This window comes from Phocoena sinus, chromosome 7 (genome assembly GCF_008692025.1).
Source record: "Phocoena sinus isolate mPhoSin1 chromosome 7, mPhoSin1.pri, whole genome shotgun sequence".
In the NCBI taxonomy this organism is placed as follows: domain Eukaryota; kingdom Metazoa; phylum Chordata; class Mammalia; order Artiodactyla; family Phocoenidae; genus Phocoena; species Phocoena sinus.
The window spans coordinates 33,098,515-33,114,748 of record NC_045769.1 but is presented as its reverse complement, the minus strand read 5'-3'; the positions used below and the strand labels follow the sequence as shown (position 1 = coordinate 33,114,748).

The 16,234-nt window shown below is 33.6% G+C and overlaps 1 protein-coding gene across 3 annotated transcripts in view; it reads left to right on the top strand.

The window, feature by feature from the left end:
• CARF (calcium responsive transcription factor) overlaps positions 1–13,873 on the top strand; it is a 59,661-nt gene extending 45,788 nt beyond the window's left edge. For 2 of the 3 annotated variants that reach the window (XR_004350751.1, XR_004350752.1), the window contains 6 exons: positions 929–1,091; positions 2,055–2,118; positions 7,445–7,575; positions 7,955–8,324; positions 10,362–10,539; positions 13,066–13,873. Coding sequence is in view for 1 of the 3 variants with exons in the window: in XM_032637661.1 (XP_032493552.1) it covers positions 929–1,091; positions 2,055–2,118; positions 7,445–7,575; positions 7,955–8,324; positions 10,362–10,480 (847 nt within the window). In the remaining 2 variants the exon portion in view is untranslated. Of the gene's footprint in view, positions 1–928; positions 1,092–2,054; positions 2,119–7,444; positions 7,576–7,954; positions 8,325–10,361; positions 12,346–13,065 lie in introns of those variants that run through there. The other variant, XM_032637661.1, reaches the window with a different exon arrangement.
• Positions 13,874–16,234: the final 2,361 nt, after the last annotated feature.

Genomic DNA, 16,234 nt, shown 5'->3' with positions numbered 1-16,234 from the left:
GGACGATTTCTTAATTGATACATGACTTTTCTATTTAGCAGCTTTCTTAGACATTTTATGTTTATTTTCATTGGGGCATTCTTAGAACAGAGCCAAAGTTTGGTAAGCCATCCACTATTTTACTAAACCTATATTGTAAAAACAGAGGTATAATACAGCTCTTCAATGTGGTCTACTGAATGTAATGCACAAAGAATATGTATATTGAATTTTATCATTTCTTTTATATCTTTATTTTTTATAACCATCGTATGGCAATGCTGCCTTTTATTTCTATCTTCTCATTTGTCTACTTGTAAAATTTGAGCAGACGTATTTCATATATTAATTGATGACTTTTGAAAGCAATGAAACATGATGTTTATATGTATAACTTTGGTATAGGCCCAGTCTCCCTTACTTACTAGCTAGGTGTATAACTTTGGGAAAATGATTGGGTTGGCCAAAAAGTTCATTCGGATTTTTTCCTAACAGCTTACGAAAACCCAAACGAACTTCTTGGCCAAAGCAATACTTACCTTCTGTAGCCCTCAGTTCTCTCATCTGTAAAGTGGGAATGATAATTATACTTACCTCACAGGATTATAGTGTGGGTTAAAGGAGATACTAGATGTGAAGTGTTCAGTGCAGTGCCAGGCATTCAAAAACATATTATATTTAAATTGAAAATAGTGATTTCGTTAAATTCATAAAAATATCAAAGCTCATTCTAAGATATATAGGTGTTTAACCAATGAAAATATTACATTTCTTTAATCTGCATGAATTCCATGACTTAATGTATGGGAAAAAAGTGGAAAAATATAAATTACTTATAAAGCTGTAAACCATACTTAGAAGTTTATACTAAAAGAGAACTCTTCATCATTTGAGCTGAATTAGATTGCTAGATTGTTTATGTTTTTATTCTGTTTTATATTCTCCATAGAAAATTTGTGGAAAGGGAACTGTTCAAACCTGATGAGGTACCTGAAAGACATAATTTATCCTTTTTTCCAACTGTAAATGATATAAAAAATCACATCCATGAGGTACAGAAATCCTTGAGAAATGGAGATAATGTATATAACTCAGAGATTATTCCAGCAACGGTATGATTACAACTGTAATTCCTTGTTTTATTACAACAATCTTTCTCAGCTGATGCATGATTGCTATTAGGCCATAAAAGTAACTGTGATATAAGGAAAAATGATAGTATCTTTTTCTCAAAATGTGAACACTATGAACTCTCAGATAATGATTTGACTAAAATATTTTTTATTACTCTCACAAGAAGAAATATCAGCGAATTTCTAACCCTGACTATAATAACAATAGTAATCTTCACTTAAACACATATTATCTCTGTAAAAAGTATATCTTATTCATTTAACAGATATTTATTGAGTACATACTGTGTTTATCTCCACCTCTTTTTAAAATTTCAATAGAAGCAAGTTTAAATAGAATAGTTCAGAGTTGAATACACAAAGTGATGATGTTGGTTCTATATGCTGTCTATGGATATAAAGTTTACCTCACACTGTGATACTGTAGCTTTCTCCAGAAAAGTGGCCATTTCTATGAAAATTTTGCCTAATCTGAAGAGATTAATGTAGTTACCCAGGAACTGCTAATTGTAATACAAGCAGTGATTTTGGCATTAAAATCTCAAGTAGCAGTATTCTTTTCTCTATACATTTTTACTCTCTAAATTCAGTAACTGAATAGATTGAGACTTTTTTAAGCTAGAGCTACTATTCTTTTCTGTCCAAAACTCTTAGTTATTCACTATCCAAAATTCAGGAACTAAAACAGATTCGGTTAGCAGTAGTCTTTGCCATCTACACTTGCTATCCAAATTCTTGCTATCTGACCTTAGGAAGCTAATTTATTTGCATAGTTAAATATACTTAATACTTTGAGAATGTGAACAAATAAAGAGAGTAATTACAGAATAAAGCACATTTATACTATGACTGAATAAGATATGACAGTTGCATTGCTGTTTTAAAATAGTTTTCAAAATAAATGCTTTGTTCTTTTTACTGAAGTAAATGTTCCCATTTCAGCTTCAGTGGACTACAGATAGTGGGAATATTCTCAGAGAGACTGTGACAGTTACACTTGCAGAAGGTAGGTTATCTTGAATACTTTTAAGATATAAAATCAAGCAGTGTTAAAATTGGAAGACATTTAAGATGTCATCTAATTTATCTCGTCTAATTTATGAATAAGGAAACCATGTCCCAAAGAGGCAAGAGCAACTATGTTAGGATTTATCAAAATACTTCCAGCTATTTAAATTTCCTTCTATATAATCAGCTTTCCTTTTTTTTTGGTATGGTTTTTTTTGTATGGTTTGTTTTTTCTCATATGTTCTTACTCCTTTGCTCTCTCAATATTCCAAGCTTATTTCAACCCTTTTGTTCTCTCTTCTAGAAATGTCTTTGTCTAGAAATGTCTCTTCTAGAAATGTCTTTTCTCCTCTTCTGTATGGCGAACTCCTCTCATTACTCACATAGCAATCTCTTTGGCTTTAAATGCTCTCTTAACTTCACCCCCTATGTACAGATGGATATTCACTCTTTTGTATTTATCTCTGCATTTAACATGGTATCCTTTGTTTATGCATATGTATCTTTCATTATGATTTGAGAATCATATTTTATTCAAATTAATATACCTAGTTCTTAGCATAATGGCTTCTAAAAAGTTAACACCTAAATAGATGCTTTAGAATAAATTAATAATTATATACAGTACAATTTTTTTTTTATTCTTTGGCTTATTAACCTTTAAGAGTCACTTTGCCTATAAAATAACTCACAAATGCAGATGACATGATACTATACATAGAGAATCCTAAAGATGCTACCAGAAAACTACTAGAGCTAATCAATGAATTTGGTAAAGTAGCAGGATACAAAACTAATGCACAGATATCTCTGGCATTCCTATACACTAATGATGAAAAATCTGAAAGTGAAATTAAGAAAACACTCCCATTTACCATTGCAACAAAAAGAATAAAATATCTAGGAATAAACCTACCTAAGGAGACAAAAGACCTGTATGCAGAAAATTAGGAGACACTGATGAAAGAGATTAAAGATGATACAAATAGATGGAGAGATATACCATGTTCTTGGATTGGAAGAATCAACATTGTGAAAATGACTCTACTACCCAAAGCAATCTACAGATTCAATGCAATCCCTATCAAACAACCACTGGCATTTTTCACAGAAATAGAACAAAAAATTTCACAATTTGTATGGAAACACAAAAGACTCCAAATATTCAAAGCAACAATGAGAACGAAAAACGGAGCTGGAGGAATCAGGCTCCCTGACTTCAGACTATACTACAAAGCTACAGTAATCAAGACAGTACGGTACTGGCACAAAAACAGAAAGATAGATCAATGGAACAGGATAGAAAGCCCAGAGATGAATCCACACACATATGGTCACCTTATCTTTGATAAAGGAGGCAGGAATGTACAGTAGAGAAAGGGCAGGCTCTTCAATAAGTGGTGCTGGGAAAATTGGACAGGTACATGTAAAAGTATGAGATTAGAACACTCCCTAACACCATAAACAAAAATAAACTCAAAATGGATTAAAGACCTAAATGTAAGGCCAGAAACTATCAAACTCTTAGAGGAAAACATAGGCAGAACACTCTGTGACATAAATCACAGCAAGATCCTTTTTGACCCACCTCCTACAGAAATGGAAATAAAAACAAAAATAAACAATAGGGACGTAATGAAACTTAAAAGCTTTTGCACAGCAAAGGAAACCATAAACAAGACCAAAAGACAACCCTCAGAATGGGAGAAAATATTTGCAAATGAAGCAACTGACAAAGGATTCATCTCCAAAATATACAAGCAGCTCATGCAGCTCAATAACCAAAGAACAAACAACCCAATCCAAAAATGGGCAGAAGACCTAAATAGACATTTCTCCAAAGTAGATATACAGATTGCCAACAAACACATGAAAGAATGTTCAACATCATTAATCATTAGAGAAATGAAAATCAAAACTACAATGAGATATCATCTCACACTGGTCAGAATGGCCATCATCAAAAAATCTAGAAACAATAAATGCTGGAAAGTGTGTGAAGAAAAGGGAATACTCTTGCACTGCTGGTGGGAATGTGAATTGGTACAGCCACTATGGAGAACAGTATGGAGGTTCCTTAAAAAACTACAAATAGAACTACCATAGGACCCAGCAATCCCACTACTGGGCATATACCCTGAGAAAACCATAATTCTAAAAGAGTCATGTACTAAAATGTTCGTTGCAGCTCTATTTACAATAGCCAGGAGATGGAAGCAACCTAAATGTCCATCATCGCATGAATGGATAAAGAAGATGTGGTACATGTATACAATGGAATACTACTCAGCCGTAAAAAGAAACGAAATTTAGTTATTTGTAGTGAGGTGGATGGACCTAGAGTCTGTCATACAGAGTGGAGTAAGTTAGAAAGAGAAAAACAAATACCATATGCTAACACATATATATGGAATCTAAGGGAAAAAAAAAAGTCATGAAGAACCTAGGGGTAAGATGGGAATAAAGACACAGACCTACTAGAGAATGGACTTGAGGATATGGGAAGGGGGAAGGGTAAGCTGTGACAAAGTGAGAGAGTGACATGGACATATATACACTACTAAACGTAAAGTAGATAGCTAGTGGGAAGCAGCTGCATAGCACAGGGAGATCAGCTCGGTGCTTTGTGACCACCTAGAGGGGTGGGATAGGGAGGGTAGGAGGGAGGGAGATGCAAGAGGGAAGAGATATGGGAACAGATGTATAGGTATAACTGATTCACTTTGTTATAAAGCAGAAAGTAACACACCATTGTAAAGCAGTTATACGCCAATAAAGATGTTAAAAAAAAAAGAATAGAATTTTTGGTAACTTACCTTTTAATATAAATAAGGAATTCCCTCCTCAGTTGCATTTTTTTAACATTTAATATGTAATTAATTAAAATCATAGTACCTTCACCAGTAACATAAAAAAAAAATTCACAAAGTCTTCAGAGTTATTCATTTGTTCTATGTATATTAACTCAGTGTGATAAATGCTGAGCCTAAAAAAAAAGTAAGTTTCTTGCTTCATTGAATTTAAAGTTTAGCAAGAGAAAAAGGCACTACAGTATATTCTAATGAATTACCCTTATGAATTGTGCCATGAGAGAATTGTGCCAAATTGTATGGGAATGGTGATAGTGACATGCAACTTAGTTTAAAAGTTATTTTCTTAAGTGTCCCTTCCCTATTCTCTAGACTGAGAACTGAAGAATGAATAGGAATTTGCCAGTCAAAGGAATAGCATGTTTGAAGGCTGAGCAAGAAAGTGCTTGCTGTGTCCAAGGAACTTAAGAAAGCTAATGTAAAGTATAGACAATGCTTAGAGATAAAACTGGTTAAAGAAAACAGGTTTAGGAGGCCCTTACAGCAGTCCAAGTGAAAGGTGATAGTGGTATAGATTACAGTTGGTGACATTTATACTAGAATTAGGCAGATTTAAGAGTTATTTAAAAAATTGAATTCAAAGGCCTTGGTTATTGATTGAATAGGTGTAGGAGGTAAAAAAGTGGGAATGATCTGGGATGACTCCTGAGTTTCTTCCATGAGCAACTGACTGACAGTGGCATTTACTGAGCTCAGCAGTCGTGGCATAAGAGTTGGGTATTGGTAGCAGGGGAGAGAAAAAGATCCTGTGATTAAGTTTGGAAAAGCGTGAGTCCAATCATTTCAATGAGGTGGATTGGAAGGAACCCATATTGGCGTAGCTGAAGAGTGAATGGGAGATGAATAAAGAAGCAGGGACAGTGTGGACCACTTCAAAAAGTTTGCTATGAAGTGGGTATGGGGTTGAGGGAAGGTATGTTAGGAAAGGAGAGACCTGAAGAGCTAGATGAAGATGAAGGTACTTGATAGGTTTGGTGATGGGAAGTTGAGTACATTTCTATCTGATAGCTTCTCTTTTCTCTTTAAGTAAGTGTTAAGAATGAGAAAAGATCACAGGAAGGGTGACCAAGATTTGAGGAAAATGGAGATTTAATATCATCCCTGATATAGAGTGAGAGAAACATTATAAGATTGTCATATACATGAAGTTCCTATTGAGGCTGATGATCATGAATTGGTATTAGTAGTGACAGCGAATTTCTTCTTCAGTGACATTCAGCTTTACATGTATAGGCCCTGGAAGCCATTTTCATCCAGAATTAGGATTTTACCAGGGCATTATGACCAAAGGACAGAGAGGAAAGGGAGTTTAAGGTATCTGCAAGAGAGTGACTAAAATTATAAGCCCAGGACTCTAAGCTGGATGGGGAGAAAATTTTATTAAGGAAGACAGTGATGGATCTGAAGAAAACTGAGGAATTAGTTAACTGGAGGTTCACATGAAGTTGAAGCAGAATTGTAGTAGAGTACCTGAGCAAAATCCCTGGAAGAATAGAGGTTGTGATCAGAGAATGGGATGTTTGAATTAGAGATTTTACATGTGGAATAATAGTCCCAGGTATAATCATAGTAGCGGGTAACTGCAGCATAGTGAGGTGGGACAGTTAGAAATGAAGCAGCCAAGAAAAGTGAGAGTACTGTTAATCCTTTGAGGAAAATTCTCTTATTATCCTGATTTTACCCATGAGGAAACTGAAGTTTAGAAACTGAGTTAAATAGAATGTTGAAGGCTACAGAGAAAAGCCAGCACTTAAATCCATCCTTGTCTGACACCAGGACCATTTTTTAAAATTACTCGGTTACATGGGTGCGATATGCAGTATGGGAGCAATAAATAGTTGTTGATGATTGGTTTTAATTGGTTTCTGATTACCTTAAAGAGATGAATATATTTGGGTTAACATAAGAATTACATGAGAAGGACTCAAATTCCTGAAGGGCAATTACTTTAAAATTGAGATATTTAGAAAAGAAAAATTTTTACTCTTCTTCATTTATTCAAAAATGAGTTATTGAAAGAAATTTAGTACTATTATTATTGAAGACCTGCTTTATGCCAGGCATTGTCCTAGGCACTAGGGTTATCGAAGATGAGTTAAGTTTGGTGTTTGTAACTGAGATATTCAGTAGGTGTTCCACATCTGGAGAAGCTTAGGTCCAGCATTATAGCATGAAAAAAATGGACTAGATTAGAACTAGCTTCTTACATCCCTTCCTAGATATACTGAATTAAAATTACTGGAGGTTGAATCTAGGAATTTATTTTTTAAAGTTTAGTGATTCTGATGATCTACCAGGTTCTGGAAATAGTAGACTAGATAACTTCTTAAAGTCCGTTTCAAACCTTTGACCTTATTTCCTATTCCATTTCTGATAGTAAGGATTGTAATAAAGTATATCCTAGAAGCCATAAAAATTACTTTGTTTTAATAGTTTATTTTTTATATAATTTAGGAAATTCACAAGGAGAAGCAATTTCCAGCAAAGTGGAAACAAATCAGACAAGGGGTTCTTTGTCTCCAGAACCAGCGCACTTGCTCTCCTCACTTTCTTCATTTCAGCCAAAAATATTCACACAACTACAGGTAAGTATCCAGTGTAATAGCCAAATTTGGGGCCCTTATCGTTCTTCCTCAATCTTCCCTCTTTTCTTAGGGATTTAACAGAATTGTTATAGAATTATAAAGATGATCAAAGATGTTTTCATCATTAATTTTCTGACTTTTTTGTGTCTTGATTTAAGATGATAATTCAAACAATATGTTTTGGAAAAGTTTGAATTGACTATGCATGCGATAAAATTAGTTGTACTAATTTTCCTTTGGTTCTTGTTTCTGTCCTCACTTAATATTTGTTATTAGCTATACTCTTAGCTTTTATTCCGTCAAAAGAGTACTATATTTGATAAGAAAAACATACATAGTAAATTCAAACATTTTGATGTAACTCTTTTCGGTTCAAAAGGGTTTGCAGTTGCAACCAAGATTCACATCTTCTGATGGATCACCAGCTCTGATATCAGTAAATAATCACCCCTCCTCCAGTCCTTCAAGACTTCTGGATTCAGTAGGAAGTGCTGTAATGAATAATAATTCTCTGCTGCTTGGTCAAACTCATTGCCTTCAAACAGATGCATGCCTAACCCAAAACAATAGTATTTCCTCTACCATGGGTAACCTTCCAGGACCCGATCAAAATCTGGTTGCAGTGGATCAGCTGGTGGAAGTTGGAGATGTTGAGGATACAGAGAATCTGGAAGGAAATGTTCATCGGATTCTGCTGGGAAATGTTCAGACCATTCCAATACAGATTATAGACAGCCACCCAGCTCTTAGTAAGTTAAAATCATATGATTTTATTTTTTTTAACCTTTATGGACTATCATCACTATTACACTAGAGAGAAAAAAACTGTCATTTCTACTCAGTGGGTTTATAATATATTAATAAATCCAGTAAAACCAGGAGAAAAAGGGAAGAAATTTGGTGACCATGAGTTTAATAACTTTTAAACATTTTAATGTTTTTCTTTATCAAAATTATTCATTCCCTAATTACCTAGTTTTACATGGAAAATCTGTGGTGATATGAAATCAGGAAGGTCATTTTTTTTTTTTTTTTTTAGGAAGGTCATTTTTGAATGCATGAAAAAAAATTAGAGAAACTCTAAAAGGAAAACTATTTAGTGTAAAGGTTATTATGGAAAAATTGATACACACACACAAAGAAAAATGGGATGAAGTTGGCAGATGTAAAGGTTAAAAGGAGGATTTTGAGTTATAGACTTAAATGTTGAGTTCTATAGAAATTGAAAGGGAACTAGTAAGACTTGGGGACTTGGTTTTAATCCAAGATTTTGTTGCCTTCACTTTGGAATGAACCCAGTCAACATAGTAATAAATTCTGTTAACTGCTACTTGACCTATGCCACTTCTTTTCACACAAATTGTTCTGGATTGGGCGTTTTTGTGGGAAAAGATCTGCAGTTTGCTTTGAAGAACAAAAGTCTTCATAGAAATTATCCTTAGAACATACATTTTTCCCTCCATGTGTGAGATGGTGCCTTCCAGAAAAAAATCATTGGCTTTTAAATTTATAGGAAGCATACTTTTAAGAAAATTTCTCCAGAGGGCTGTGGCAGTTGTCTTTAGGAACTTTAGGAGAAGAGAGAGAAAAGGAATATACATGAACTAATCCTCACAACTACTCCATGAAATAGCTAGTAGTGTCCCCATTCTACAAGTGAGGAGACCAAGACTCTGGGAGGTTAAGTAATTGCCTAAAAAATCACATCTAGTAAGTGACAGAGAGGGCATTTAAACCCGGATCTGTCTGCCTCCAAAACTTCTTCCAGTTCTAAGATCTCTTGTCCGTCCATTGTGCCAAGGTTTTCTGGGAGCTGTAATTCAGATTGCCTTAAAGGAGTCCCTCTTTGGATCTGAACTTGCATGATCTATCAAGTTAGATCATGATTTTAGGGACTACTTCACCTAAATATGAATTCTCAGGATCACTCAAATCCATCCTCTACTGGTTTTCTTGATATGGTGTAGGCTAAACTCTAACACACCTGTATGTGACAAGCATTAGGTGTGTTCGACACACTTTTCTGAGCAAGTATAGTCCCCTTGACCTTGGTTCCCCATAGCAACTGAAAAACATATTCCTGAGAAAGAGAAAGATTTTATCTTAGGTATCCCACCTGCCAGATCACAGTAGTGTTGCTGGTTTGCTACATTTACATTAATTTGGTCATAAGTACTTTGAAATCAGAATGGTAGTACATTCTGAAATGTTTCGCATAAGCAAACACATAGCTTGTGCAGCTAAGTCAGAGCTATCATTTAAGATGTTGCATATTTTTTCTGAAGTATTTAAGTAGTGTGATTTCTTTAGGGAGAGAACATTGAGTGAGTATGGAGACCATATGAGAATGGTAACACATCAGTGGATTTGTAGTATATGTTTGCTGTTTGTAAAAAAAAAAATCATTTTCAAATAATGAGAGGCTTCCTGACTTTTAGTCACACATATTTTTAAAGACAGTTGAGTTTAAATATGAAATATTCCTCATAATTTTATCAAATTATGGACTGATTTTTGGTCAAAGAATCTTCTGAAGAGTGTAACTTTGCAGTTTTCTTGGTCTCTTTTTTTTCCGTACTGAAGGAATTTAATATGAATGACCGTTAAGATGTCAGAAGCATTGAGTTCTCAAATACACCAGCTGATTTTCTAAATTACTTGATTCTTTTCCCAAACTACTGTTGTTGTTTTTTTTGCCTTGCTTCTAAATTCATATAATTCTAAAGATTCCAGTATTATAAATTATATTAACCCTTAGGGTTTTTCTTTTATGTTCGGTTTTAAAGTTGAAGAAAGTCCAGAAGGTACCATTTCTGTGAACCAAGTTAAGCAAGAACCCAAAGAACCAGCATTATCTATGGAAGCAAAAAAAAAATTGGACTGTAAGAAATTGTCTGCTACATAAATTATTGAAGCTTTTCAGAATTTACAACTCTGGTGACTTCTGATGTCATAAAAAAGAAGGTGAATATTATCAAAGCGCAGCATTGTGATAAGTGGACTGAAGACTGGTTTAATGAGCAGCTTTAATTTAAAACTGACATATTTGTTGCTAACTCCCTATTTTTACCTTAAGAGATATTTTATTCCTCTTATTTTGTATAATTCTTATGCTTTTTGATTATCTGATAAGGCCAGTATTTCAAAAGGTCATCTGAACGTATCCACTTATCTAATTCATCCTCTGGAAATTAGATATTAATTTTGGTTCTTAAAAAAGAACAACAAAAAAAGTATGTGAGTTTGTGTGTGTGTGTGTGGTGAATTTTTTTGAGTTCTGAAAGAGTTATTCCCTCTTTAAAGTTGTGAAGAAAATTTTTAAATTGGCAGACGGGAGAATATCTGAGGTCTGTCTCATTTGGAAAGAAAAACAACAGATTTTACATCATAACATGAAGCCCAACATTCACATCTGTGAAAACTATGTGGTTGCATTTTAGCTTCTTCCATTCTAATTTTTATACTTAAAACTACAAACCAGTAGTATACCAATGGTCATCTAGTAGAAATTTACAGTGTCTTGGTAAGTACTGAGAGTTTTAACTTGAATCAGATAAGCAAGAGAAATAAATGTTTTTTGCATGGATTTATACAGTATTGTAGTTAAAATACTACTTATGGGTTGAAAAATGTAGAAATTGAGAGAATTCAGAAAGAATAATAGAATTCCCTGGTGTTAACAGATAATTAGGGGAACTTTTTGATATCAGCAGAAGATTTTTCTTTTTTTTTTTTCCCCTATTTTGTATTGAAGATTCAGCTCTGGTTAGAAAAGAATTTAAGTTGTATTTATTTTTCTGTGCCAGAGTTCTTAATGAATTGATGGTATTAAAATTTATAGTATTTAAAGGTAAAGATTTATAGTTGAAAATTTAGTTCATATTTAAAACTTTAAAACAACTGGTGTGTTATATTTGCTTGTTAAATAAGCATATTTACTTCAAATACTGAACAAGTACTAATCAGTATATTCATTATAAGCTTCTCTTTTCCAGAAGGTTGGTAACCTAGAAATGTCAATTATAACTGTCAAGAAATCACCTAAAGGCTTTTTTTCCCTGTAGAGACCATGTGTGGGTTTATTTAAATTTTTATTTAAAAATAAGAATTTCAAATGGATATTAATGTTTAATATTCAAAGCATACAGAATATAATATGAAATTCAGCCTTAATACTTTACATGAATATGAGTCTTTTTGTAAGTATATTTACTTCAAATACTGAATAAGTACTAATCAGTATATTCATTATAAGCTACTTGTTTCTATAAGGCTGGCGAGCTGGAAATGTCAATTATAGCTGTCAAGAAATCAACCTAAAGCCTTTTTTTCCCCCGGAGATCATTTGTGGGTATATTTAAATTTTTATTTAAAAGTAATAAGCATTTCCAATGGATATTAATGTTTAATATTCAAAGCATGCAGAATATAAAATTTAACCTTAATACTTTATATAACTATGAGTCTTTTTGGCTTTTCTAAGTTCAATCTCCCATTCTTAATTCACTTTAATTGTTTCAGGTACACAACATGTATCTAAGTATAAAGCACTGTTATGTTAGAAGCAGATGGAATTATAAAATTCCTTGCTCTTTATATTTATACCCTATTTAACATAAAAGTTATTTATACCTATATTTAATGCAAAGTTAATATTCAGTTACATATATAATTTTTTAATAAGAATTGCTTTTATTTTTCCTAAGAATTGAAAATACTTGATGTCAGCATTTATAGAGGCAGGCTGCCAAATCTATGTTATGCTAAGTTAAACACAGCTCTAGGGCTTCCCTGGTGGTGCAGTGATTGAGAGTCCACCTGCCGATGCAGGTGACACGGGTTCGTGCCCTGGTCCGGGAAGATCCCACATGCCGCGGGGCAGCTGGGCCTGTGAGCCATGGCCGCTGAGCCTGCGTGTCCGGAGCTTGTGCTCCGCAATGGGAGAGGCCACAACAGTGAGAGGCCCGCGTACAGCAAAAAAAAACCCCGCAACTCTTAGTTACCTCAAGCCCAGTTTTCTCTTAGTATGTGTGTACTTAAAGGGTATAAGTCCCAATTAATTTATAGTTTAGTGTTGCATTGTGGGTAATATTCATTTCATTTGTTATTTCTAGTTTTTATGGAAACTTCTTTCAAGATTTTAAATAATAGATCTTTACCTTTCATTAATCACGATAGTTTATTATAGTTTATTGAACTATATTACTTTGGAGACATTCCTTTTTGATGTTGCTAAGGAGAAATGCTTGTTAAGATACAAACTAGTCAGTTACTTAGGAGGATGAGAGATGTCAGAGGATCCAGACTTTAGCACTTGGTCAAGAACAAAACATAGTTTAAAAACATTTCTCACTTAATTCTATGCGAATGTCTCTTCTGATACTTTTTTTACGAGGACAGAAAGTTGCAGTGAATCTTCCCCACAAACAAAAAGAAAAAAAAAGAGCATGAAGGTTTAAATCCCTAATTGTATACTCTTTTGGTTTTTAGGTAGGAACTGGAACTATCAATATTTTCATGTAAGTATTTTAATGAGTAGCTCTTTAAAAATGGTTTCTAAATTAATTTTTAAAAATTAATTTGTCCTCCAAATGCATGTTCAGTCACAGTATATTGGTATTGTATTTTAAAGGTGCTTAGCATTGCTTTTTTAAAAGTATGTTTACGTTTTTTAAATATTCAGTTAATTTTAAAATGCACAGGGTATTAAATACAGCGCATAAAGTTTTCAGTATCTGTATTTGGCATTTTCCTAACAGCTCTGCAGCAAAGTTTGACATATGCTCTTTTGTGTCATGTATTACAAGGTGTAATATCTATAGTAGAAAGTTGGATGTTCAAAACAAGCAGTTAGAATTCATAATTACAGCTGAGCTTGTTTCTTTATTGTAGTTATCATTATAAGTAAGCCTCCAAGTGAACATTATATATACTACAGTGAATTATAGATAAACACAGACATGGAGGGTCCTTCCCTCAATATTGATTTTCTGTGTAGGCAGTTAACATACTTAAAAGAAAAAGCCTTTATGTCTTATACAAGGTAAATGTTTTCTAAAAGTCACAAAACTGATAGAAAATAGTCTTGGTGATATGGTCCTGCATTAGAGTTTCTAATCTTGAGGCCTACCAGCTTGTGTTTCATTTTTATATCCTGTCAAAATACATACTTAATCATGTGACTATGAGAAAGGTGCAGTTTAATTTTGTACCGGGTTTTTTAAAAAATTAAAAAATGTGTGTATATGTGTGTGTGTGTGTGTATATATATATATATATATATATATAGTAACTTAATGTTTACTGTCCTTGTTATAATGTAATTTTTTTCATTAAAAATACTGTTACTTTTTTCTTAAGCTTGTTAGTTTCCTTTTTATACTTTTCCTGAGCATAGTGGTAATTTTGTTCATCTTGAAGATGCTGAATAAACACATTAATACCTGAGAATTTTGGCTAGAGATTTATGTTCAATTTGGAACCTGAATGTTTTTAAGCATAACTACCAGTAACTCCTGTTATCATTATGTTTGGAGATATATATGCATTCAGTGCTCTCAACTCAGCCAACTATCAACATTTTAAAACAGTGTGTTTAATAGGGTGTAAGTAATTCTTTTTTCCCCCCATATTTTGGCATTATAACATCTTCAAGTACAGTTTTATATTTTTGGGGTAGTGACAGGAGTATGTGATTTAAAAAGTCACATACTTTTGAAAGTCACAAAATCATTAATTTTTTCCCTCTTTGCTTTTTTTTTTTTCCTTTATTCCACTCTACCTATTTTTCAGGACCATAGAATATCTTACTCTCTCTCCAGAGGGGGACTGCATCATCTCTTCCCCAGCAACTGATTAGGCTTGAGACATCTTAAATAGTGTATTATTTTTATCTAAATATCTGTAATTCTACTCATTTAACATAATGGTAATGGCAAAGCCTAGTATACTTTTGCCACATACATGTTAGCTATGAATTCTGTTGTTGAATAATATAACATCCATTGCCTACTGAATTCTAAAAACTTAAGGAATTAACTCAGAATTTTAAAAAAATCACATTTTTTAATGAACCCTAAATTGATTTATGAGAAAAATAAACTGTATGATTAATATGGAAAACCTTTGAGAATGTGATATGGGTGTAAGAGTGCAGGGGAGATGTTGCTTAATGGTACAAACTTGCAACTAGTAGATACATAATTCCTGGAGATCTGATGTACTGCATGGTGATTATAGTCAACAATACTGTATTATAAACATCAAAGTTGCTCAGAGACTAGATCTTAATTGTTCTCATTACAAAAAAGAAATAATAATTATGTGACACGATAGAGGTCTTAGCTAAAGATACAGTGGTAATCATATCGCAATATATAAATTATCGAGTTAACACATTGTACACCTTAAATGTTATATGTCAATTATATCTCAATTATCAAAAGAATTCTAAAACCAGAGGAGAGAATGGGAGTTAGATACCAGCAGAGTTTTAATTTTTAAATATCTCTATTTAAGTATATAATTGACATAAAATAAACTGCACATATTTATAGTATACAATTTGGTAAGTTTTGATGTATGTATATGTCTATGAAACCATCACCACAGTCAAATAAGGAACATATCTATCACCCCCAAAAGATTCCTGGTGCCCCTTTGTAATCCATTCCCACTTCTTCCTGCCTCCACCCTTACCCCACCATCCCCAAACAACTACTGAATTGCTTTCTGTCACTAGAGGTCAATTTATTATGTCTACAATTTTATAAAAATGAAATTGTATAGTATGAGCCTTTTTAAAATCTGACTTTTGTCACTCAGCATAGTTATTCTGAGATTCGTCTATGTCACAAGATGTATGAATAGTTCATTCCTTTTTACTGTTGAGTAGTATTCCACTGTATGAATATACCATAATTTGTTTATCCATTCAGCTGTTGATGGGCATTGGGTTGTTTACATTTCTTGGCTATTACAAATAAAGCTGCTATGAACATTTGTGTAAATCTTTGTATGGACATATGCTTTCATTTCCCTTGGGTAAATATAGGAGTAGAATGGTTGGGTCATATGGTAGGTATAAATTTAACTTTTTAAGAAACTCTGAAATGATTTTCCAAAGTGATTGTACCATTTTACATTCCAATCAGCAGTGTATGAGAGTTCCAGGTGCTCTATATTAATAGGCAACACTTGGTATGGACAGACTTTTATTTTTTTATTTTTTGCGGTACACGGGCCTCTCACTGTTTTGGCCTCTCCCGTTGCGGAGCACAGGCTCCGGATGCGCAGGCCCATCGGCCATGGCTCACGGGCCCAGCCACTCCGCGGCATGTGGGATCTTCCCAGACCGGGGCACGAACCTGTGTTCTCTGCATTGGCAGGCGGACTCTCAACCACTGCACCACCAGGGAAGCCCTGGACAGGCTTTTAAATTTTAGGCATTATAATAGGTGTGTAGTAGTAGCTCATTGTGGTTTTAATTTCCATTTCTCTAATAACCAGTATTGTTGAGCATCTTTTCATGTTTCATTTGCCATCTGTATTTCTTCTTTAAGTGTCTGTTTGAATCTTTCACCTATTTTTAAATTTAATTGTTGTTTTCTCATTATAGAGGTTTTAAAAGTATATTCTAGATACAAGTCCAGTATTAGAA